This window comes from Phaethon lepturus, unplaced genomic scaffold (assembly GCF_000687285.1).
Source record: "Phaethon lepturus isolate BGI_N335 unplaced genomic scaffold, ASM68728v1 scaffold769, whole genome shotgun sequence".
NCBI lineage: Eukaryota > Metazoa > Chordata > Aves > Phaethontiformes > Phaethontidae > Phaethon > Phaethon lepturus.
In genome coordinates, this window is record NW_010565277.1 from 1 (window position 1) to 10,812 (window position 10,812).

Sequence of the window (10,812 nt, forward strand, 5' to 3'; positions counted from 1 at the left end):
GCTGCAGGACATGGCGCGGCCGCTCAAGCAGTGGCTCTACAAGCACCGCGACAACCCCTACCCCACCAAGACCGAGAAGATTCTGCTGGCCCTCGGCTCTCAGATGACCCTGGTGCAGGTAAGGGGACCCCCTACCCCCCACCTCCGGCGGCTGCTCTGGGGCCTCTCATGGACCGGGAGGGACAGGGATGGCATCAGCCAAAGCCGCCCCAAGCTTGGTATCGGGGGACATCAGCACAGCCAGCAAGGCCAGGGGTCCTCTGTGCATCCTTCCCTCCACCCTCCCCAGGGCTCCCCTTCCATCAGGACTGTATTCCCCAAACAGGAATTCCCACATCTGGGCTATCCCGGCTGGGGAACTGCTAAAGGCAATCTGCAAAAGGTGTGTGCTTTCCCTCCTAGGAAAAGATGCCGTCATCCTTTAATCTCATTCATAAGTACAGTGGAAATACTTTTGCTTGGTCTTTAAAAATCTTCAGGTAGAAAAAAAAATCAGTAATGGGAGATTTCAGCACAGCATAGTAATTGTTAAGGAGGTTGTAGGGAGCTACTCTTCCCTTTTGAAAACGGGCTAGAATGGAAACAGTTACATTGTTCTGATAATAATCATCACCTGTTGCACAGCCGTCGTGTTCTACGCACTGTGCGCAGCGGCTCAGCGCGCAGTGGCTGTGCTTCACAATCTTGCAGGAATTATCGTTATAGTGTAATTAGACATGGGGAGTAATTGTTTTGCTCTCAGGTAAAACTCCCTGGAAATGACTGGCAGCTGTGTTGCAGTAAGAGGTATAAAGTTGGCTGCAAATGTTTATAAATCTTGTTTCTTTGTTCTCTTTGCCATCTGGCACTCTATCGAAATATGTGGTTAAATGCTCTCGGTTGCTGAGTGATGCTGTCTCAGGTCTGGATGCTGCAAAGGTTTATGCGTTGTGAATAATCTAATTTCCTTACTGCAAGCTACTGCTAGGTGCATAAAATGAAACACATGTGTTTGCAGGATTGGGTCCTCAGCGCTCTGCCTAACACATTATGTGTCACTTTGAAAAGGACGTGAAGATACCAAAATAACATGAAGTATTAGAAAAAGAAGGTGGTAACTCAGCATTATTATTTTGAGTGCTCCTTCAAGAAAACCTGTGCTGTGAACTTCAATCCTAGTAACGGCGAAGTGGGAAACTTTTACACTTTAGTACCTCACTGTGAAACTATTGCACTAGAAAAAACACTATAACTTTGACAAAAATAATATTAATGTCTCAGAAAATGCCAGTTATAACTGGAAGATATGGTTAAAACAACCTCTCTTGCTTTTAAAAAATACACATGAAAGATTTGCTCAGACTTTTAAAAATATGATTACATAAACACTATCCATTCAATGCCACAATTCAAAAGGAGTAGTTTATTAGACTGGGGCTTTTAGAATGTTCTCGTATTTTTACATGAGATATAAAACATACATCCAGAATACATGTTGGGAGACTTTCACATTAATGACATCTTGAGGAGTTCTCCTGTTGTTTTATAAATGCCTTGGAACGAACAGACAAGGGAAAAAAAACTAGTGGGTTTTTGCAATATTTCTCTCCTGGCAGCTTTGATAAATCCTCATGGGGATATGCTGTGTTAGCCTCTATAAAAGCATCAAGTGAGCCATGGCCACCACTCCACAGAGTTTTACGATCTACATAAGGTGTGGAATAATATTAAAAAGAATCACGGAGGACTATATCTGTCTCTGTTAGATCCCTGTGACTCTAGTGGATTTACGCTGAAGCTGAATTTGACCAGCCTTATTTCTATGAACTGTAATATCTGAAAGAGCTGTGCAAACCAGCACATCTATCTTCATTTACAGAAGCACACCATCAAAAAGAAGCCCCAGATGTTTCTTCCATCATTTGGGTGCAATGCTCTTTTAATCCAGAAATACGATAGCATCTGTACGAGAGGTAAATACATACGTCTGGCACCAGCAGTAATTCCTGAGCCTGGAAGAACAAAAGAACGCAAACCCCACATCTACTGTTTGGATGCCCAGAAAGAACAAGACTGTAATCCAGATCAAAATTCTTGTTCTCTGAGAGTGAGAGAGAAAGTGCCAGGCTGTGATCTCAGTCACACTGGGTACATCTGAAATAGCTTCCCCGAAGGCTGTGCTCTTTCAGCTGAGTGGTACAGCCAAGAGCAGGCTCGGACTGGGCTGCGGTATCTGTTGGAAAACTTTGCTTCTGTCCCAGGAGGGGCACTTTGCAAAAGCATCAGCCAGAGTCTCCTGTGATTGCTTTTCTAATCTAGTAACACCAGACGTTGTTGGAGAGCCAGGAATCAGTGTGCGATGTTTTCCCCGCGTTTACACGCCTTCACATTCGCTGACCTGTCTCGTATTTTCTACTCTTCTTCCATTTCTCGGTGCTGTCCCGTTTGCTCTTGGTGGGAATGTGCGCTTGCCCCCAGCTTTCCACTCCTGGCTGTTGTCTGCTGGCAGCTGTTACCTCTTCGCAGCTTCCCTCATGTGCTGACGCCTTGTCGTTGGAAGCCCTAGGGAAGGCAAAAGATACTGTCGAAAATCCTTTTGAGTTTCCGCCAAAATGCCGCTTAGGGAATGAATGGTGGGTTTTGTTTTTTTTCACCTGACTGCCAACCTTGGAAAAGGTCTTCAGCAGCTGCCTGGAAGATGATGTTGGTCACAGTGATGTTGAAAATATAGCTGCAACTCTTCTCCACGTGCTTTTCTTTCATCTAATGAACCTTGTTCCAGCACGTACTGTCTATCCAAAGGAGCTTTTGCAGGACTGTGGCATACATAAAACCGATCATTTTGTGAGATAAGGCGGTGAACATCCAGCCCTGTTTTCTGCTGTTATTATTAGGACAGTGTCTGCATGTCAAATCTTCCACAACTTTATTTTAATTAGTTTTGCTATCACCCAGTTGGCTGATTTTAAGTTAATTTACCTCACTAATATTTCAGCTTAACCCCTGTTCTGGGTGCAGCGGGGCAGCAAGGGGGCTGTTCTAGCTGTGTGTCTGTCAGCACTGCAGAAGGAAAGTCAAACTCTTTCAAGGAGGTAGGATTTCACAGGAATCATAAATCATCTTCTTCCTTAACAAGTGGTAGCAAAACCTGGGGCAAATTCTGGGCTGACTTATTCCTGAGCAGGCCAACAAGGTCTTCGGGAGTCCTCAAGGCAAATGTTATTGCAGCTTTCAGTCCAACAGTCCAAAATTTTCTACTTCCCGAACTGCCAAAGCAGGAAACCAAAAAAGCAATATAGTTTGAAAAGGCATTTTATGTTTTATTCCAGTTCCAATTCAGAATCCAATAATTTGTCCTATTAATATACTATTAATATGCTACATTTTAATTTGTATTATTACCACAGTGCCTGATTTATTTTATTCTAAATTTTCATTTCAATGTTCTTGTGAAATAAAAAAGAAAAATGGCTGTATATTCCTTCCAGAAAGAAATATGAATGGCCGTATTGTTGAAGAGAAGTTTTTTCAATGCTAGGTTTAATATATTGGTCATGTGCTGCTATGGATTTAGTACTATTCAGATTCATAAAGGCATATCTGGATTACTGGAGGAGGAGAATCACTTGATTTCTGTTACATTTCTGAAACTTTGGCCACTCTTAAGCAGTGAGGCAAAGAAAATTACAATAAAATTGAAGAGTGTCTTCAGAAGTAAAGCCAGAGGGTCAGTATTTCATGATGCCGATATAAATACCTGATGCTCTTTGGGACTGACTGAGCTGCTGTAAAATATGAATGCTGGAAAGAACAGCTATTATCGTTCTCTTTGGGTTTTGTCTTTTTATTTCTTGAGAATTACATGATTGTTACTTTACAAGAATAGTGAATTTCATCATGCGTTTTTTCAAGATACTTAGTTCTTTGGGAGGTTTCTGAGGCAAAGATTTTCCCACTGACATGTATGTAAATCATTGTTTTGGGTTTTTTTATTATTTTTAGAGGTCACAGCACTGTAACTTGGGACCGTGGTAAAGGATGGTTGGCTTTTGGCAGCTTTGGTTGTTTCTTTTTGTAATAACTTAAGCGTGGTGCAAACAGGCACTTGTAATGAGTGGGACCTACAGCAATAGGCAACTTTTTAAAGACCACACGGATACACAAGGTAACATGTGGGGCTGCTTGAAATTAGTGACAAAACTGTCGCTGGCTTTAAAGGAGCCAGGAACAGCCTGTAATAACCCCGGTGGTGGCTGGCGCTCAGGGCGAGCGTGCTGCCTGGTACCAGCCTGTGGCCATGCAGCCTCTTCCAGTCCAGGACAAGAGTGGGAGACATGTTGAATCTCTTGATGTCTTAGAGATCAAGATTTTCCAGCCACATACACCGGGGTCCGAGAGCAGGAAAGCACCCTGAAATACCACACCGTAGATCTAGCCTAAAAATCCCTTAAATGGTTTTGCGTAACTTTTCCTTCAGCTTTATCAGACCTTGTTGTAATTGCATTTGGGAGAAGAGTTTCTGGAGTGAGTTTGCTGCTCTGTGCTTTAGACGAAAGCTCCTCTTGTAAATGCTGACTGTGGGTTCTTTCATAATGATCAAATACTACTATTTCCTCCTCTCATAGCAGAAGACTTAAAATATGACTCATCTTTTCCTATTGATATGCAGAAAGCAAAGCGTTGGCATGGGAAGAATGAGCCCAAAATAAACCCAGAGTACCATGCAAAAATCACTCCTGCTAAATTTAATTGCTTTTATGTATGAGTCACACTAATACTACCCTATCTTTCTCTTCTGTACATGGCACTTCACTGATGAAATATTTCAATATGTAATGAAATGGAGCATAATGAAACCCTTTCTAGTGAGATGTTGGAAAGCTGTCAGTTTTGTGAGATGCTGCCAGTAACTGCTATAATATTCAGCGGGACACTGGATTGATCCATCTCTACCGTTACATACTTGATTTCAGAGTTACACTAAATCACATAGCAGCCAGGTGACTGCTGCTTCAGCTGAACAGTCTGGAGTGAGTTTGTTAACAGTGTTAGAAAGTGGATGGATTCCAGCCCACCCTTTCTGGTTTACTATAATGATTGCTGTGTCAATATGATGAATATAAACAACTAGCCTTGGAAGAGAATGAAAATTACTTACTCTTCTCTGCCAGCTACAGTTTTGATCTTCTAACCTGTCATAGTTAACTACATGGTTTGTAAGGTTACGTGTTTAGCATCTGAGCGCTGATCCAGGGCTCACTGTATTTTCAGTGGAACCCTGTTTCATGTAAATGTGATTTTAAGTAACATCAAAATGTCAGGCTTAAGGCACCACCGCTGAGTTCTGGGTGGAAGTCTGAACCAAAGTTTTGTTTTTCCTTTGAGCAGATGGTGTTTATTTTTCTCATAATCACCCTAGAAGACATTGTCAGTCCAGAATAATTAGCCAAATCTGTGCAATTTATACAATCTTAGCTACAATAGACAGATGACAAAACTGGGGCCAAAATCCAACACTGAGGTCTAGAGTTTGGCTCTCTAGTAGGTACGGTAGCATGTAACACATGTAACACATAAAACATGTGTTAACTTGCTTTGCAGGTTAACATAAATGAAATGGTATGACCGTTCCCAGGTCAGAATATGACTGCAGTAGTCTCAGCTTCCTCTCTGAGCACTTTCACAACACAAAGATGTGAGTGGGGCTATAGACTCTCCCAACATTCTTTACATTCTCCTTTGTAAGTAATGCTACTCTGCCTCCTTCTTGCAGAGGTCACGTCAAAATACTTATTCCTGCAAGGAGTAAATAGCATTTTAAAGACCTGATTTATCATTAAATAAATATTGTTAGAGTGTAGGTAGCTTGCCTGTGCTCTTGCTTGTAGTAAGGTTATGGTAAGGTCACTCTGTCAGTATCAGTATTTCCTATTTTATGTATTTTTCATGTACAGTAGAATCAAGGCCAGCATTTTCTCGGGTACGCTTTCATGCCAAGTCACTGGAAGGGCGCACATCCCATTTGATGGTTTGATTAGCACTGCTGGCATGGAAGACTATACTGTCCCCTTTTGTTCCTTTGGTACCTAAAGCAGTGCGAAATTCTTGTGTTTGAGCCTGACTTTCTGGTGTCCCTGTATGGTGGAAGAATACTAATGTGTATCTGTTTTGCAGTGTCAAACTCTAGAAATTGCTCTGCAGCTGAGAAGGAAGACTTGTTTTAGTAGTCTCTTGTTTAGTAGTCACTGTGTGAGGAATCTGCATCTTCACTGCTTTTTAGGGTTTCCATAACAGGAAGGGTTCATAAAAGCTGCTGCTCTGTAGAGTGAATAGTTGATTTCTGCAGTGACTCAAAGCAGGTTATATTCTGTGTAAGACTTTCCTGATACCCATTAGCTGTCAGACTGCTGATCAGGCACGAGGGAGAATGTGAGCTTTTATATAACCAAATTCAGAATGGGTTTTTCTGTTCAACAGCCTTATTGTAGCCTACATAAATGTCAAAGGCAAATTACCAAACATTAGCTATTCTTTTTAATTTAGGATGTTAGTAATATGTCAAAGATTCGTATTGAAAGTTCAGGGCATTGTCTTTAAAAAAAAAGAAAGGTTAATACAAAATCAGTATTTTGGGACACCTTAATTAACACCTTGTTAATAATGAGGGTTTGCTAACGCTTGGGAAGTTGGAAAGCCTGAACCTGCCTTCTTGTCTGAGGATCCTGCTCAGTGATAGTTGCATGGACTGCTCTTCATGTTTCCTTTGTTTGCCGTTTTCTCAGGGCATACATAAAACTCATGAAAACCTTATGAGTTAGATTTGTTTATTTGCATTGTTTTCAAAAGAAACTAATACATTAATTTGTGTGCAGGTATCAAACTGGTTTGCCAATGCAAGACGTCGCCTGAAGAATACTGTCAGGCAACCAGATCTTAGCTGGGCTTTACGAATAAAACTGTACAACAAATACGTTCAAGGAAATGCTGAACGACTCAGTGTGAGCAGCGATGACTCATGCTCTGAAGGTTTGTTGATGCTCTTTTTATCAATTTTAAACTGATTAAAATTGATTTTGGAAGTACCAGATACCCTAAGTTAGCTCTGATTTCTCACAAAATGTCCCCAGTGGATCTGCCTTTACTTTTTGTGAATTAGGTGCCATTTTTGGCTCCCAACTACTATGCAGCCTTGCAAAGCGGGATTGCGTAGATCAATCGGGGTTACAATCTGGTTGCATGTTATTTGCCTGTTTTGTATAGCATTGTTACTAGAACAGTAATTGTTGGTTCATTAGATTCTACAAGCCTGTCACTTTAATCTGCATTAAAGGAAAAAATTTATTACATTTGTTGGTTTAAGGAAATGGGAAGTCTTTTGACTGTTACTTTCCTTGGTGGAAGGTCTTATAGCAATATCACATCATTAACAAGAGAATCTGATTAACAAAATGCTGTGGTTTAACCCCAGCTGGCAACTAAGCACCACGCAGCCGCTTGCTCCCCCCACAGCAGGATCGGAAGGAAGAGAATTGAAAGGATAAAAGAGAAAAAAATCATGGGTTGACATAAGAATGGTTTTATAATTGAAATAACAACAACAATAATAATAATGAAAAGGAAAATAACAAAGAGAGAAATAAAACCCAAGAAGGAAAGCCAAGTGATGCAAATGAAAACAATTGCTCACCATCAACCAACCGATGCTCAGACAGTCCCCGAGCAGCAGCACCCGCAGCCAACCTTCCCCCTAGTTTGTTGCTGAGCATGACATCATACGGTATGGAATATCCCTTTGGTCAGTTGGGGTCAGCTGTCCCAGCTGTGTCCCCTCCCAGCTTCTTGTGCAGCCCCAGTCTACTCACTGGTGGGGCGGTGTGAGGAGCAGAAATGGCCTTGACTCTGTGTAAGCACTGCTCAGCAGTAACTAAAGCATCCCTGTGTTATCAGCACTGTTTTCACCACAAATCCAAGACGTAGCCCCACACTAGCTACTATGAAGAAAATTAACTCTATCCCAGCCAAACCCAGCACATTTTCTACCCCTTATTCCATACCATTTACATCATGCTCAGGTCCCACAGTATCCAATATATCTTCATTAACCACCACCCTGCTTCTCATCCTTTGGTATAATACACAGATACCATTCCTTTAGTCTATGGACCACCTTTGTAAAATGTCTATAAAATGTCCAAAAATGTCCACAAAATGTCCACTCTGGGCTCCATCTCTTATGACGGTGTCGTGGTTTAACCCCAGCTGGCAACTGGGCTCTGGGCTCCATCTCTTATGGCGGTGTCGTGGTTTAACCCCAGCTGGCAACTAAGCACCACGCAACCTCTTGCTCACTCCCCCACAGTGGGACAGGGGAGAGAATCAGAAGAGTAAAAGAGAGAAAACTGAAGGGTTGAGATAAAGGCAGTTTAACAGGTAAAGCAAAAGCTGTGCACGCAAGCAGAGCAAAACAAGGAATTCATTCACCACTTCCCATCGGCAGACAGGAATTCAGCCATCTCCAGGAAAGCAGGGCTCCATCATGCATAACGGTTACTTGAGAAGACAGAGGCCATCACTCCAAACGTCCCTCCTCCCCTTCCTTCTTCTTCACCCCAGCTTTATATGCTGAGTGTGACATCAGGTGGTATGGAATATCTCTTTGGCTAGTTTGGGTCAGCTGTTCCGGCTGTGTCCCCTCCGGCTTCCCGTGCACCCCTAGCCTTCTCATTGGCAGTCCAACATCAAAAGTTCTTGACTGCTTAGCAACAACTGAAAACATCAGTACGTTATCAACATTTTTTCATCTCAAATCCAAAATACAGCCTTACACTAGCATCTGTGAAGAAAAGTAACTCCATCCCAGCTGAAACCAGGACAGGTGGTCATTCAGGACAGAAGAGGTAGTGTGTTGCATGGAGTTATTGGGCACCAAAGCCAACTCAGGTTGGGTCACCGCTCCTTTTGCACTGCTTGTGCTCCAAGCACAAGCTTATAGGGCTTGTCCTCCGTTGGTTCACATGGTTCCTGCTACAGTAATTCCTATAACATGCAACTCGGATCATGAGCTACAACAATTTAAAGGTATATCCATTACTGCCTCCACCACTGGTCCCTTTGGGCCAGGTTATAGGGTTTAGCACTGCAGTGAAGTCCTCCCCTTGCCTCTAGTCTGGTTATCAGCAAGGGGTTCCTGCTATAGCAGTTCCCGTAACATGCATCTCAAATCCAGGGTTACAACAATTTAAAGGTATTTCCATTAGAATCTCCACTCCTGGTACCTTTAGACCAAACCGCAGGGTTTAACATTGCAATGAACTCGTCCCCTTGCACCTGCTCTGGCTTGGACTTGTCCAAGACTGCGGTCCCTTAGGGGTGTGCCTGCTCTAAGTGAGCCTTATCTAGGCGCCACAGTCTCTTCAGGGGTATACCTGCTGCGGCATAGACCTATCCATGTTCCAGCATGGCCTTATCTGTGGGCCGCAATGTCTTCAGAAGCAAAGCTGCTCCCTCTTGGGAGAAGCTTCTTCATCCCTTACTAAACAAGCTGACTTACGCTTCCATTGTTTCTTTTTGGTTATAGGGGTGACTGATAGAGTGTCTGGCTTAGCCATAGTGTCTGTTGGTTTGTTTTCCCTCTCTTCTCTCAGAGGGTGGTGCATAATATCACGTAGGGTGTGGTAGATGCTGGCCAGGGCCCAGCACAGTGTGGTAAGTTGTGCCTGTTTGGAATAGCCATGGCATATTTTTTTCAAGCATTCTATCACTTCATCAGGATCCTGTAGTTGTTTGGGAGTGAAGTTCCAGACCATTGGAGGTGAGAATTTCTCTAGATACCTGTCCATATTCTCCCATGTGCCATGCCACTCATGCCCTTGCTCTTGCAGAGCCTGGGTCAAATACCCAAATTGCTTGTTACCTTAGACAAAACCAAAGCAATATTCCTAAGAAATACCAACAGAAGTATTTTAACTACCCAAGGATGTTCAAGATACCAAGAAGTTTTAGTGCGGGAGAAAACATCACAGAAGAAGGTAGCAAAGGTGCCATTCTGTATTTCCTCCACAAAAAACCTCTCAGAGGAAGAAGTATAATTGTTAATTGTCTCCATGACATGGTATCTGAAGTACAGTAATGGCTTCAGTAAAGACCCCAAATACCAGATTAAGCTCAAGGTCAGTGTTTTAATAACAAGTCTCCCAGGGAAAAACATCCCTAATCACTATGGAGTGCAGCAAACTGCAAAAGCCAACACCAATCTTTAACATGTACAGCAAAAAAGAGTATAGGGCAGATCAGATCAACTAATATCAAGAACAGATGGATCAATGTCGTCACCCACAACTGTTAACAGATATAAATCCCTTCTAATATGCTCTGGTCATCTGCTATTATCTCAAACCCTTTGAGCCCCACGTTGGGTGCCAAAAAGGACTGTCATGGTTTAACTCTAGCTGGCAACTAAGCACCATGCAGCCATTCGCTCACTCCCCCCTCAGTGGGATGGGGGGAAGAGAATTGGAAGGGTAAAAGTGAGAAAACTCATGGGTTGAGGTAAGAGTGGTTTAATATTGGAAATAAAATAAAATACAACAATAACTATAACAATAATAAATATTTTAATGAAACGGAAAATAACAAAGAGAGAAATAAAACCCAAGAAGGAAAGCCAAGTGATGCAAATGAAAACAATTGCTCACCATCAACCAACCGATGGCCAGACAGTCCCCGAGCAGCGGCACCCGCAGCCAACCTTCCCCCTAGTTTGTTGCTGAGCATGACATCATACGGTATGGAATATCCCTTTGGTCAGTTGGGGTCAGCTGTCCCAGCTGTGTC

The 10,812-nt window shown here is 42.6% G+C and overlaps 1 protein-coding gene across 1 annotated transcript in view; it reads left to right on the top strand.

Annotated features, from left to right (window-relative positions):
* Positions 1-4: 4 nt before the first annotated feature.
* Positions 5-10,812, top strand: part of MKX (mohawk homeobox) — a gene marked incomplete at both ends in the record, with an annotated part of 12,170 nt that continues 1,362 nt past the window's right edge. The window contains 2 exons of the mRNA XM_010295116.1: positions 5-118; positions 6,852-7,005. Of these exons, the coding sequence (XP_010293418.1) occupies positions 5-118; positions 6,852-7,005 (268 nt within the window). The remainder of the gene's footprint in view (positions 119-6,851; positions 7,006-10,812) is intronic.